A 15,956-nucleotide genomic window follows, 5' to 3' on the forward strand; every position below is an offset into this window, starting at 1 on the left:
TGCTTTAAATGTCCTAGAGGAGACCTTCACAGATGTTGTTCTGTGTATTCAGTCTGTTGTATTCATTTTTTTTTTCTGGTCCTGGCTGCATCCATGTGCAGGGCTGGATTTTCCATAAGGCACTGTAGACACGTGCCTACAGGCACCTTATGTGGGAGAGACAGCCCCTCCTCCTCAGATCACTGGCCTCAGGAGCTTACAGTCTAATCTTTGCTTCATATCACTGACCTCAGGCACTTACTCCCTAAAGTTCAGAAAGTTTTTACTCGGGGGTGTGGCCAGTGTTCAGGGACAGCGTTTAGGGCGCCATAACCCCTCTACCTACAGGCCTCTGAGTTGTAAATCCGGCCCTGTCCATGTGGTAAATTACTTCCAACCGCAACTGCAAATTGTTGTCCAGTTGATAGTCGCTCACCTGAGTGAAACGTTTACACTGTGTCATAAGTTCTTATAGAGAGATACTAGTATTTATGTGTATTACAGTACTGTTAACATGAACTGGTAAAGTAGGACTTTAATGACTGTAACAATATGCCTGGAGTCCTGATGTTTCCTCTGTTTTTCTCTTTCAAGCTGCTATAGTTGCTTGAAGTTTCCCCTCCTTAGTGCTCAGCTTAGATTGTCACCTGATGATGAAGAGGACAATCCTTTCTATGTGTTTGCTAAAGGTATTATGGTAAGAGAAAGGGAAAAATTTCAATTGAATGTCATGATAATAATTGTGGTGGTTGCTGCTCGTGGTCATGTCCATCCTCTGGCTGCACTATGTCGAATCACTGACTGGAAAAAGTATGCGGGCTAGGACTTCTGAGTTCAGTCTACCAGTTAGATACAGTCTTCCTTCATGTGCGTACAAACTAATACTCAATGTTGGATACAAAAAAAACCTTTACTTCATCGTGCCCAACCTACGGCCTGCGGGCCATTTGTGGCCCGCAAGGGCCAGTTTCTGTGGCCCGCGCGGCGGTTTCCTGCGGAGGGGGAGGCTGGGGGAGGCTGAGGAGGCTGCCTGCGGAGGGGTAGAGGATCGGGTGGTATTGCGTAGTAAAGTATCAGCGTAGTCCCGCGCATACACGCTGGTATTCAGCCCCGGGTAGCGCTGGGATAGTTAGAAAGCCTCGCTCATTGGTTAGTGCAGGAACCTTCCTCCAATAGGAATTAGGCTGATTCCTATTGGAGGAAGGTTCTTGCACTAACCAATGAGTGAGGCTTTCTAACTATCCCAGCGCTACCCGGGGCTGAATACCAGCACATTCTCATGTATGCGCGGGACTATGCCGATACTTTACTACGCAATACCACCCGATCCTCTCCTCCTCGGGCAGCCTCCTCAGCCCCACATAGAGCGGGCAGCCCACTCAGCTCCACACAGACAGGTCAGCCCCACACAGACAGGGCAGCCCCCTCAGCCCCACACAGACAGGGCAGCCCCCTCAGCCCCACACAGACAGGGCAGCCCCCTCAGCCCCACACAGACAGGGCAGCCCCCTCAGCCCCACACAGACAGGGCAGCCCCCTCAGCCCCACACAGACAGGGCAGCCCCCTCAGCCCCACACAGACAGGGCAGCCCCCTCAGCCCCACACAGACAGGGCAGCCCCCTCAGCCCCACACAGACAGGGCAGCCCCCTCAGCCCCACACAGACAGGGCAGCCCCCTCAGCCCCACACAGACAGGGCAGCCCCCTCAGCCCCACACAGACAGGGCAGCCCCCTCAGCCCCACACAGACAGGGCAGCCCCCTCAGCCCCACACAGACAGGGCAGCCCCCTCAGCCCCACACAGACAGGGCAGCCCCCTCAGCCCCACACAGACAGGGCAGCCCCCTCAGCCCCACACAGACAGGGCAGCCCCCTCAGCCCCACACAGACAGGGCAGCCCACTCAGCCCCACACAGACAGGGCAGCCCACTCAGCCCCACACAGACAGGGCAGCCCACACAGACAGGGCAGCCCACACAGACAGGGCAGCCCACACAGACAGGGCAGCCCACACAGACAGGGCAGCCCACACAGACAGGGCAGCCCACTCAGACAGGGCAGCCCACTCAGACAGGGCAGCCCACTCAGCCCCACACAGAGCGGGCAGCCCACTCAGCCCCACACAGACAGGGCAGCCTCCTCAGCCCCACACAGACAGGGCAGCCTCCTCAGCCCCACACAGACAGGGCAGCCTCCTCAGCCCCACACAGACAGGGCAGCCTCCTCAGCCCCACACAGACAGGGCAGCCTCCTCAGCCCCACACAGACAGGGCAGCCTCCTCAGCCCCACACAGACAGGGTAGCCCACTCAGCCCCACACAGACAGGGCAGCCCCCTCAGCCCCACACAGAGCGGACAGCCCCCTCAGCCCCACACAGAACGGGCAGCCCCCTCAGCCCCACACAGAGCGGGCAGCCCCCTCAGCCCCACACAGAAACTGGCTCACGTTCTCGCATCACAGATGATCATCTTCATTCTGTATTAAGAATAAATGTTACAAATTTGGAGCCAAAAATCCAGAAACAGCCATAAACTTCTCATTAAGAAAATGTGCATCAAATGGTGAGTACAACAATTCTTAAATTGTCGTTTTCTTTCCATTTCCAACACCATGTTAACTGTTACTAGAAAAAACGTTAAGTTTTACATCGAAAATTTGTATGCATGTGTTCCGGGCCGGCCCTCGAGATCTTTCTTTATTTAAAGTTCGGCCCTCGGGCCAAAAAAGGTTGGGCACCACTGGTTTAAAACATACAAGTGCTCGTGGGAAAGCTCTTTGCTGAACATAGCACACTGGATGTGTTTGTGCTTACAGTGTTGATAATATCCACGCGCTAATACAATACCTCTGTTTTTTATATACTGTATACCGTAGGTCCTTGGAACTACAGTATATGCTCCTTGCAGACTCATGATGTAAAGTACAGATTTACTCTGCCTCTGATGAAGTGGCCTAAGAGCTGTAAAACATAAAGTGGCTTGCAAAAGTATTTGGCCCCCTTGAAGTTTTCCACATTTTGTCATATTACTGCCACAAACATGAATCAATTTTATTGGAATTCCACATGAAAGACCAATACAAAGTGGTGTACACGTGAGAAGTGGAACGAAAATCATACATGGTTCCAAACATTTTTTACAAATCAATAACTGCAAAGTGGGGTGTGCGTAATTATTCAGCCCCCTTTGGTCTGAGTGCAGTCAGTTGCCCATAGACATTGCCTGATGAGTGCTAATGACTAAATAGAGTGCACCTGTGTGTAATCTAATGTCAGTACAAATACAGCTGCCCTGTGATGGCCTCAGAGGTTGTCTAAGAGAATATTGGGAGCAACAACACCATGAAGTCCAAAGAACACACCAGACAGGTCAGGGATAAAGTTAATGAGAAATTTAAAGCAAGCTTAGGCTACAAAAAGATTTCCAAAGCCTTGAACATCCCACGGAGCCCTGTTCAAGAGATCATTCAGAAATGGAAGGAGTATGGAACAACTGTAAACCTACCAAGACAAGGCCGTCCACCTAAACTCACAGGCCGAACAAGGAGAGCGCTGATCAGAAATGCAGTCAAGAGGCCCATGGTGACTCGGTGACTCTGGACGAGCTGCTGAGATCTACAGCTCAGGTGGGAGACTCTGTCCATAGGACAACTATTAGTCATGCACTGCACAAAGTTGGCCTTTATGGAAGAGTGGCAAGAAGAAAGCCATTGTTAACAGAAAAGCATAAGAAGTCCCGTTTGCAGTTTGCCACAAACCATGTGGGGGACACAGCAAACATATGGAAGAAGGTGTTCTGGTCAGATGAGACCAAAATGGAACTTTTTGGCCAAAATGCAAAACGCTATGTGTGGCGGAAAACTAACACTGCACATCACTCTGAACACACCATCCTCACTGTCAAATATGGTGGTGGCAGCATGATGCTCTGGGGGTGCTTCTCTTCAGCAGGGACAGGGAAGCTGGTCAGAGTTGATGGGAAGATGGATGGAGCCAAATACAGGGCAATCTTGGAAGAAAACCTCTTGGTGTCTGCAAAAGACTTGAGACTGGGGCGGAGGTTCACCTTCCAGCAGGACAACGACCCTAAACATAAAGCCAGGGCAACAATGGAATGGTTTAAAACAAATCATATTCATGTGTTAGAATGGCCCAGTCAATGTCCAGATCTAAATCCAATCGAGAATCTGTGGCAAGATCTGAAAACTGATGTTCACAAACTCTGTCCATCTAACCTGACTGAGCTGGAGCTCTTTTGCAAAGAAGAATGGGCAAGGATTTCAGTCTCTAGATATGCAAAGCTGGTAGAGACATACCCTAAAAGACTGGCGGCTGTAATTGCAGCAAAAGGTAGTTCTACAAAGTATTGTCTCAGGGGGCTGAATAATTACGCACACCCCACTTTGCAGTTTTTGTAAACAATGTTTGGAATCATGTATGATTTTCGTTCCACTTCTCACGTGTACACCACTTTGTATTGGTCTTTCACATGGAATTCCAATAAAATTGATTCATGTTTTTGGCAGTAATGTGACAAAATGTGGAAAACTTCAAGGGGGCCGAATACTTTTGCAAGCCACTGCATGTTAGGCTTAAAGGGAACCTTAAATGAGCGATATGGATGTTTCCTTTTAAACAATACCAGTTGCTTGGCAGTCCTGCTGATCTCTTTGGTTGCAACAGTGACTGAATCACACACCTGAAACAAGCATGCAGCTAATCCAGTCTGCAGTCTGAATTCAGTCAGAGCACCTGATCTGCATGCTTGTTGAGGGGCTGTGGCTTAAAGTATTAGAGACACTGGTTCAGCAGGAGAGTCAGGCAACTGGTATTATTTTAGAAGGAAAGATCCATATCCTTCTCAGTTTAGGACCCTATTAATTTGGCATACGAACCAGTTCAGGTGAGAGACCGAGTATTATTATTATTATTTTTTATTTATATAGCGCCAACATCTTCCGTAGCGCTGTACATAGTACAAACAAATAATGGGGAACAAATATACATAAGAAATACAAGACACTGTACAGTCATGACATTGAATAGAGTAAATACAGATACATACATAGTTGATGTGTGGTTGGTACATGTACATATGTTAAAATAACAGCAGTATGAGAAACACTAGGAGGAGGTCCCTGCCCTTGCGGGCTTACAATCTAGAGGATTGGGAGTATTGTCCCTACACCCTCGATCACTGGATATGGGGGAAGGGGATGAATGCCAGACGATCAATTGGGGCGATCCATAGTTAATGTGGTTAGGGGGAGGTGGGTTAATCAGCAGAGGCGCGCGGTAGCACACACTAATATTCACATTGTTGTGCGTTATAGGGGGTACTGTAACCACATGAATATACTGTAGCTAGTACAGTGATTAAACACTTGGTAAACAAAATAGTGATGTAACAATAAATAATCTGGTTCACAGATTGCAATGTAGGGATAAATATAACAGACAAGTCACTGATTCCACATGGTGGTAAGGGAGAGCACACAGGGAGGAGGGCCCTGCCAAATATGCTTACTATCTGTACTGCAATACTATTACAGTTTGATCTATTTGAATTCAACATCTATCTATCTATCTATCTATCTATCTATCTATCTATATATATATATATATATATATATATATATATATATATATATATATATATATATATACATACATACATACATACAGTGGTGTGAAAAACTATTTGCCCACTTCCTGATTTCTTATTCTTTTGCATGTTTGTCACACTTAAATGTTTCTGCTCATCAAAAACCGTTAACTATTAGTCAAAGATAACATAATTGAACACAAAATGCAGTTTTAAATGATGGTTTTTATTATTTAGTGAGAAAAAAACCTCCAAACCTACATGGCCCTGTGTGAAAAAGAAATTGCCCCCTGAACCTAATAACTGGTTGGGCCACCCTTAGCAGCAATAACTGCAATCACTTTTTCACACAGGGCCTGCATTTTGTGTTCAATTATGTTATCTTTGACTAATAGTTAACGGTTTTTATGAGCAGAAACATTTAAGCGTGACAATCATGAAAAAGAATAAGAAATCAGGAAGGGGGCAAATAGTTTTTCACACCACTGTGTGTGTGTGTATATGTATATATATATGTATATATGTATATGTATATGTATATGTATATGTATATATATATATATATATATGTATATATGTGTATATATATATATGTGTATATATATATATATATATATATATATATATATATATATATATATATATATGTGTATATATATATATATATATATTTACAGTTACCGTCTATGACATTCTTCCAAGGCTTCATTTCCACTTCTAGCCCTGGGGTCATTGCCTACAGTCTTAACTTTTTTGTGTGCAAAGGCCGTGTTGTTCTTCTAGCAGAACATTAAAGAAAGACTATCACAAGAAATTGTGAGATTTACTATTCATGTGCATGCATATGTATAAGATGTGCATTTATTCCAGAATAAAATGCACTTTAAATTACCTTTCTCCTATCCTGTTGTCACTTACTAGTAGGCAATAAAAATCTGACAGGGTTTGTATAGGTCCATCTTTTCATGGGGAATTCTCAGGGTTTCCTTTATTTTCAAAAGCACTTAATGAACAGCAGTTGCTGATTCTAACTGCCAAAATAGAGAGAGGGACAGAGAGGGAGGGGGCAGAGAGGGAAGGGGTGAGATGGGGAAGGAGAGAGAGAGATAAAGAGGGAGTGGGAGAGGAAGGGAGCAGAGAGGGAAGGGGTAAGAGAGAGGGGGAAGGAGAGAGAGATAGGGGTACAGAGAGGGAAGGAGAGAGATGGAAGGAGAGGGAGGGAGGGAGGAGGGGGGCAGAGAGAGCGGGAAGGAGAGAGAAAGAGACCATAGAGAGCTTTTCTAAAGAATAAAGGAAATACTGAGAATCCCCTATGAGGAGATGGACTGGTCCAAAACCTGTCAGATCTTCACTGTCCACTGTAAGCGACAGGGAAATAGAAAAAAATGATGGTGCCTTTTACTTTGGAAGAAATGAATTTTTTATAAATATGTCATTTTACATTTTTTTTCCGCCATAGTGGTCCTTTAATGAAACTTCAGTTTTACAGGTCACCACAGTTCTTAAGTCTCTAGAGATAATGATACTGGATTGAAAAATTGCGTGTTTATACCATAGCAGTAAATCATGTTTGCTTTTATTTTCTGATCTCTGCTGGAATACATTCCTTCATATCTAGGTCCAGTTCTGAACAGACAAGGAAACCCCATGAGAGTCGGGGGGTTTATGTTTGTTACTTTTTTCTTTCCTATTTGTGTATTGCAGAGTTTTATTGTATCATTGGGTGAATCGCTGTCCAGGGCCATTGCGCAGGATGGTCACACAGTGGAAAGGGCGGACACTGAACAGGATGTGCCCGAGAAGGACATAGACAATACAGAGTCTGTGGCCTGCCTTGCTTACCTTTTATTTGTACACCATATTGGCATGGACATGTTCCCATTCGTGTTCAGGTAAGATATTTGCAAACTCGTTTTACTAACTAAGAATGTTATATCCTGTGGACTGTAGAGTCAATAATTTGTTATTTCCTGTATGGTCTCCACTTATTTCTATTTGATTCCCCCCCCCCCCCCCCCCCCCCCTCTTCTTGAGAACCTTCTGCAGTCATGAGTCTGCTAGCCCCATGCTTATTCCATATTACCTTTGTTCTCTGCTTGACCATTTCATCTACAAACACGGAAAGACAATTGCAGCACGATCAATCAGGGACTGTATAGAAGCTGGATAAGTGCAGATTTCCATCTTGGTAAGCTAGCCGACAGAAGGAACAAGGAACAGGACTTGATAGCTGAGGATGATTTACTCCTGGAGACTTGCTGTACAATGAACCAGGCAGTGTTCTGTTTAACTGTTCAATCATAAACAGAGGATTTCTTATTTTTAATTGAATGGAATATGTGGAGTCACAGCAGGCTATTTTCAGTGCACATCCCACTCACTAACTCGGCCCTCGTGTGTGTTCCTGCACACCGTTCCCATCTCTCATTTATTCTCCATTGTGAGCATATCCTCATTAGGATAAAAGGAGTGCAGATGGCATACAAAAAAAGGCACCCAGAAAAATAGGGCACAGGGGATTGCCGCTAGTGGAATATCACTACAATAAGCTATATTCTACTGTTTGATTCCGATAGTAAAACATCCGTAATGTTTTCCGATAATTTCCTATAGCTAAAACTAACCCTACTCTTACACAGAACCTTCCCTCTACCAATGCCTAACCCTAAGGACCCCCTGGTGGTGCCTAAACCTAGAACCCCCCCCAGTGCCTAACCTACCCCCCCAAACCTTAGCCCTCCTTGCTGCAAAGCCGTGCCATGCGGCAGGGAAGCTAAATCTTAGCGGCAGTGACAGCATCCCGTGCGCCGGGGCTTGTGGAAATAGCGAGCTCTGCGATGGTAATCACACCACAGTGAACAGGGCCTTACACATATAAATGCTAGGGATTTCCCTCACTCCTTTTCTTTAGGAATTTGCTTGGATTACTGGGGAAATATCTTCTAGTGTACAAACCGAAACCGTCCAGCTTGAAAATGCCTTGCTTTGGCTAGTTCAGTCTGACTAAAAAATTCTTAGCATTTTTATTGTTAAGCAATTCAATTTGCATCTGCAAGAATACATCAGCTTCTTGAAGCAATGTAATTTGCAGCTAGGAAGAAGCCGGCATTAATTGCACAAGGGCCTATTATTGGATTTCTCAGCAGAGGGTTTGAAGATATTTTAATTATCATTTTCATATGTTTTCCCCACACCTCATGTACATCCTGGTAAGTGAATGCTGCCAGCAATTAGCAACTTCTGTAGAGAATTGAATCAAACCCTTTTTAAGCCATTGCTATGTGTTAGTAATCCGAACGTGATCTTACTTTCCATGGACGTCACCATGAGGAAGGAATAACAAGTAGTTTTATTTTAGTATGTTGAGGCAAAATTAAAGTGATATTCTACCTTCATTAATAAGAGCAGGTCTTTCCAGAAAATCTGAATACATTGACTTTGGAAGGTTTTTTAGCAAATGTTACTTCATATCATTACGGTGTTCTGATGTGTGTATTCCAGCATATTCCATTATGCAATGCATCGCACTGTGGTACGATGTGGAAGTAGTTAAATCGCCACAATCCCGTCACACAGTCATCCGTGCGTTGTCGCATGATCCGTGCCTACTGCATAGATTATACAGTAATGTAAGCCTATGGTGACGCAGTAAGTGTAAACGGCTGAGCAAGGTGCAACGTGCTGCGCATGCATGGACTGACGGGAATCCCAGTGATGTACTTCCTGTCCAGCAGGAAGTACGTCACTGAATGGGGGAGGGAGAAGGGAGGCCCTATGCATTTGACCCTGCTGTCGGCTCACTGTTTTTAGCAGTGCGGTGATACCATGGCTGGCTCCCCTCCTGTGGGATCATTGCACGGTACATGTATAAAAGCAGCCTAAGGCCTAGTGCACACCAAAAACCGCTAGCAGATCCGCAAAATGCTAGCAGATTTTGAAACGCTTTTTCTTATTTTTCTGCAGCGTTTCAGCTAGCGTTTTGCTGTTTTGTGTAGCGGTTTTGGTATAGTAGATTTCATGTATTGTTACAGTAAAGCTGTTACTGAACAGCTACTGTAACAAAAAACGCCTGGCAAACCGCTCTGAAGTGCCGTTTTTCAGAGCGGTTTGCGGTTTTCCTATACTTAACATTGAGGCAGAAACGCATCCGCAATCCAAAATCTGCAGCAGCCCGGGAGTATGCGTTTCTGCAAAACGCCTCCCGCTCTGGTGTGCACCAGCCCATTGAAATACATTACCCTAGCGGATCCGCACCCGCAAGCAGATCGCAAACCGCAGCGGAAACTCTCCGGTGTGCACTAGGCCTAAGAGAAAGAAAAATCATTTTTCTGTCTTCAGCAGAGTGTAAGATAGTTTATAAATAGACTTGGTATAGAACACAATTTTCTTTTCATTTGTAATACGTCAGACTACAAAGGGTTCTCATTCATGTGCTGCTTCATGCATCACAATGGCCCGTCCACCCTTTTTACTGTGATCTGTGTTTCCTCATGCAGTAAATTGAGACTAATGCGCTTAGAAACTGTTGAGATGTGAGCACAGAACATGCCAGCAGAAGATCTTCTATTGAGCCGCTTTCCTGGAACTCAAATCAATACCGTCATACATAGGCATAAAGGCGTAATCCTTCTCCTGCCCATTACAATACGGAGTGAGCAGTCTGAGTAGCAGGCAATCTGCAGGCTTGTCATTGTAGTCTATCATGACAGAGTTCGATAAATGCTGGGGTCTTTTACATGTTCATAATATTGCACCCTGTAGGAAGAGTCAACAATGTGAACTGATGCAGAACAGGAACTGAACACCGCATTAATAGATGCATCGTTTTTTTTATTGAAATGGTTAAATATAAAAACGCTTTAACAGAAGATATTTTATTTTTCCTAGGCCATCATTTCTAATAAAGTCTAATGTAAAACACGTGAATGTGCTTTTGAAAAGGTAAGACTACTTCAGTAATGTTTCCTCTCACTGTCCTGTCATTTGCATATTATATTAGGGTAATTTTTATCCTCGCCCATATATACTGTACATTGTTCAGTCTTCCAGGCCAGGGGCCCACTACAGATGCCAAATCGCTGTAGCAAACGCTCAGTGTTCTTGCTGATGTTTGCTACAGTGATTTCCAGCGCAATTTGTATGGCGATTGGAAGTGCTGTACGATCTACTGCCGACAATGGTACAGTGCTTCTGATTTGCGGTTTTGTTTTCTTTTGTATCCTGTGGAATAAGATTTAAAAATTTTGGCGAGTCTCCCAAGGTCAATTTCTGCCAGCTTCCAGTGCGAAGCCCCGCCCCCTAGCACAAGAGATCATAGGTGCTTCTCTATCTCCAAATAAAGAGGCGCCAATGACCTCTTGCGCTAGGGGGCGGGGCTACGTGGCAGAATTGGATGTCAGAAGTCCCGGAATGTTGGTTAAAATATATTTACACACGAAAATTGCCAACAAAGTAACTGCAAAATTGCTTTTGAAAAATGATTTTGAAGCGCTCCTATACTTTGCATTGGAGCGCAATCGTTTAAAAAAAATGCTGCAAGACCCCCGATTGCGATTAGGCCAGATTGCAATCGCTCCTGTGGGCTCACTTTCATCACTTTTTGGCATTGTCGGCAATCTCAAAGCACAGCTGAAATCACTCTAGCGTGCTCCAGGCCTAAAGCATACCTGAAGAGTCATGTGACATGAGATACAAATAGGTACAGGGTTGTCAAACTCCAATACAGAGTGGTCTGAAATTAAACACTGCGATCAAGTCATGGGCCAACCTCAATGTCTATTGGCCACCTCCCTCCCTTACCGATATAGCTTCCCAGGTGATCTAGAGCTTCACCCTAATATAGCTTCCCTGATGGTCTAGAGTGGGCCAAACATAATGCAAAGTGAGGAGACTACTTGAAGGCCAAATCTTATGGCTCTGCGGGCGAATTTTTTTTGCGGGCCAAACATTGTGATTGGCAATTGCGGTGGTGAGTTGATCCACCGGGCAGATTGCTCACAGGTTAGGGGTCTGAGGTTAACGGCCGCTGTACACACTCCTGACTATAGGCTGAGGCGGTCGTTATCAGCTGCCCTAGTAAGGCATGTGTACAGGCATTTTGCCTGTTTCTCCATATGTCTGTTGTACTGACCTCCCCCAGGTTACAACAAAAATGTCACTTTATATGTGAATAGATTTAAAAGCTGGCCACTGTAAACTTTCGCATTCAACTGCATCACCCTTAAGTTTACTATCACCTGTGTTGAGGATTTTCAAACTCCATACCATACATTGCCTGTGTTACTAAAAGTGTGGAAACCTTCAAGACAAATAAGGAACAACATTGAGAACATGGTATTTACTGGATGATTCAATGATTTTCTGGATGTTCAAAAAGGGGATGTTTGTGTTTTTTTAATTAGTGTTTTGTATAATGATGTCCTGAGCAGTACTGCAGTCTTTCCAAAGTGAATAAGGCCTCTTTTTCACAGTCAACTGAACTGCTCATTTATATCGTATATAGTTGTTTGCACTATAAATAGGGTCTTATTGTTTCCTTTGGAGGGGCACGGCCCAATCCAAAGGTTTGCTGAGGGCCTACGGAGTTCTAGTTACACCTCCACTAGCCACACATACATTTATGTTATGATATTCATTATTTGGTATTCCCAGAATGTGACTCCTACATATTGGCATTTTCCTTGGTGCCCAGAAGAGGCCTGGATTTTCTGATATCTTAGCAATGCCCCTGGTGGCTGCATATAGAATAGAAAGGCTTGTGGATATGGGGATAGACATGGAATGAGGCATGCTACTTTACAAGTGAACCTGAGGTGAGAGGGATATGGAGGCTGCCATATTTATTTCCTTTTAAACAATACCAGTTGCCTGGCAGTCCTCCTGATCCTCTGCCTCTAATACTTTTAGCCATAGACCCTGAACAAACATGCAGCAGATCAGGCGTTTCTGACATTGTCAGAACTGACAAGGTTAGCCTCATGCTTGTTACTGATGTAATTCAGACACTACTGCAGCTAAATAGATCAGGAGGGGCTGCCAGGCAACTGGTATTGTTTAAAAGGAAAGCCTTTGGGCTTCTAGATTGTAAGCCTTTGGGCAGGGTCCTCCTCCTACCTGATCATGAACCTCCATTACTGTGAACCCATGCTATGCACTTGAGTGAACCTAACTTGCCTAATCTCCATGCTCCCATCCAATGACTGACTAAGCATTACCTTGTGCTCACACTGTGCTGCATGATCTGGTTTTTCTTGTATTCCTGTATTGTCATATTGCTGTATGTCACCCCCTAAATATTGTCTGTAACCTAAACTAATGTCCAGCGCTGCGTAATATGTTGGCGCTTTATAAATACAATAAATATGGCAGCCTTCATATTACTCTTACATCGGGTACACTTTAAGGATCTTTTGTGCATGTAGGAGAGGGATCTGCTGCAAATGGGAGGCTGGAGGGAAGCTGCTGTACAGGAAATAAACTGCATTATACTGTATAGAAAAGGGAGGCGGCAGAAGACAGTTGTTCTGCAGAGGGGATGGGCATAAACATTCATTTAGTCCTGATTAATGATTTTCTGTTCATAGTAAAGAGGTCATTTCATATGCATTAAGTTTTATGGTACAAGGTATGTATCTCCCCTGAATAGCCTATAACATGTTAAGTCAAGGAGCAAACAACGTCTGTGTGTTTTGTTTAATCATGGGGTTGGCTGCTCACATTCTGCTAGATTATGAAGGATGATGTGAGAGATGATGCTGAAAGAAATGTCTCCCATGTTCATCATTATTAATGGGTGATAGCGGGGCCATTAATCACCTGCAGGAGGGATCCATCACATTGCCTATCCTTTGTAATTACTTTACAGGGCCATGATGTCACTTTATTTATTTGCAGCTGATTTTTCTTTTAGTCCTGACAGCTGCAAGACAGAAATATTTGTCCAAGTAAGCCGGAATACTCTGCCAGTTTTATACTCTATAAACCATGAAGCATCAAAAACAAATTTTCATCTTTTTCTTAAGGTGGAACTCTGGGAGTGCAGTTTATGAAAGTAATGCCTCCCATTAAGACACCATTTCATTTTTATACAGCAGGAGGAGGTGGCAGCTCTTCACAAGGCAGGCTGCATCTGAATGGCCAACTGCATGGATGTGCAGAGCAGGGCTGTGGAGTCGGTACAAAAATCCACCGACTCCGACATCTCTAATTTGCATATTACAATCTTGTTGATTAAAAGTATGTAACATGAAATGCATCTCTTAACTGCCAACGCTTAGGAATTTTAAAAGACAACTGAAGTGAGAGGGATATGGAGGCTGCCATATATATCCCTTTTAAACAATACCAGTTACCTGGCTACCCAGCTGATCTTCTGCCTCTAATGCTTTTAGTCATAGACTAGAGCCTCTGTCACATCATACGCGCTTTTCCGTGCACATTTGGAAGCGCGTATGACGTGTTAACATGCAAGAAAGGCAGGAGGGTAGGATCTTCTGCCTCTAATACTCTTAGTCATAGACTAAAACTAGTCCTTGGTAAGAGTACTTGTAGAAGGTACAGACAGGAACAAAGAACATCTATCAGGCCCTAGGCAATGTGGGTACATGTAAGAGTGATGTGCAGGTACTCTGCAGGAGTACAATCTAAACCAGCTTTATAGGTGATGGACAACACCTGTGTGTTTAATGTGCACAACATTATCAGTGGATTCCCTGCAGCTCTGTGGGGAGTGCATATGTAGAGTATAGTACTACTGTGTAATAAAGTAAACCTGAGTCAGATGAAATTAAAGTTTTATACATACCTGGGGCTTCCTCCAGCCCCCTTCAGGCTAATCAGTCCCTCGCAGTCCTCCGCCACCTGGATCTTCTGCTATGGGTCCAGGTACTTGAGCCAGTTGGGTGTAGTGCGCATGCACACACTCCGCCGCCGGGAGCATACTACACCTGCGCAGCACTATTGCGCAGGTTCAGAATGCTCCTGTCTGTGGGAGCGGCACGCGGCCGGACTGGCTGAATTACCGGAACTCATAGCAGAAGAATCAGGTGGCGGAGGAGGACAGCGAGGGACTGATTAGCTTTAAGGGGGCTGGAGGAAGCCCAGGTAGGTATAAAACTTTTCTTTTCATCCTTCTCAGGTACCCTTTAATTTGTAGTCACCAAACCAAATTTTAACAACCTATCAAATTATTTTATTTCATGAGCAAAGGGAGTGCATAAATTTGCATAAGCCAGCATCAGCGCTGAATTATTTCCATCTTATTGACCATCTCTATTAGTGACACGGCTACACATCTGGCTTTATTCTTACAGCATAGATGTTGTTTAGTATCTATAAGAGATTCCTGTGTACACATCATATATACAGTCACAATCAGATATGTATATCGGACTTTAAAAATACGGGAACTGCTTTAATGAAGCACAAGTAACTATTTTTTGATGTATTTCATTTTTGTGGACTAAGCAGAGCTATTACTGTATATATAAATTATTTATGATTATTATCTGAGAAATAGAACATTTTATCATATTTTCTATTTTAATTACAGTTTAAATTCATTAGGACTCGGAGTCAGTGCATTTTTTTTCTGACTCTGATTCCAGGTACCCAAAATTGCTCCGACTCCATGACTCCAACTCTGACTCCACAGCCCAGGTGCAGAGCCTAAATATAGGCAAGAATCAAAAAAGAATCGCACACCACTGTGGAGGTGCCGGACCAATGAGAAATGCAAAAAAATCCAGAAGGTCTGCACACTCAGATGAACCAAATTCCAGGTTTATTCAAACAACGTGACACAAGTCCACTCCATATACCGACGACTAATTGAATAAACCTGGAATTTGGTTCATCTGGATTTTTTTTCCCCCTAAATATAGGCAGGTTACACAAGTTCTATTCAAAACAGATGCAACAAAATGGAGGATGTTGACTTCCAAAAACAGTTTGAATGCAGAGTGCTCCATACTAGACTCTTCCATCGCGTTGAGGGATCCTGATGGAAGAGACCCTAACCACTAACTAACAAAAAACATAGTGTGAACTTGGGGGCAGGGCCGGTTTAAGCAACAATGGGGCCCCCCGACAGATACCCCGGAACAAAAATCAGCATTAAGGGACCTTTTTTGCAGCTGGTATAGTCAGGGTGTGAATCCCCAATCGGTCGGAGCTCCACATTCTGGCTATCCCAGCCTGCATGGGGGACAAGGGGTTAAAAAGTTTCAGGAGGGGGGACTCCACATAATAAAAAAAAAAAAAATCTCACACTCTAAACATACAAAAAAAAATTGGGAAAATAGGAAAAAATGCCAGGGATCTTCATACAGCCATATTGCGGCTGTATAGCGATCCCTGGCCAAAGCGCGTATGGA

At 44.1% G+C, this 15,956-nt stretch overlaps 1 protein-coding gene across 1 annotated transcript in view; it reads left to right on the forward strand.

The window, feature by feature from the left end:
* Positions 1–15,956, forward strand: part of GLMN (glomulin, FKBP associated protein) — a 52,041-nt gene that overhangs the window by 16,867 nt on the left and 19,218 nt on the right. Inside the window, exons 7-9 of the mRNA XM_068242612.1 lie at positions 574–676; positions 7,288–7,475; positions 10,471–10,524. Of these exons, the coding sequence (XP_068098713.1) occupies positions 574–676; positions 7,288–7,475; positions 10,471–10,524 (345 nt within the window). The remainder of the gene's footprint in view (positions 1–573; positions 677–7,287; positions 7,476–10,470; positions 10,525–15,956) is intronic.

The sequence above is a fragment of the Hyperolius riggenbachi genome, chromosome 6 (genome assembly GCF_040937935.1).
Source record: "Hyperolius riggenbachi isolate aHypRig1 chromosome 6, aHypRig1.pri, whole genome shotgun sequence".
Lineage (NCBI taxonomy): Eukaryota > Metazoa > Chordata > Amphibia > Anura > Hyperoliidae > Hyperolius > Hyperolius riggenbachi.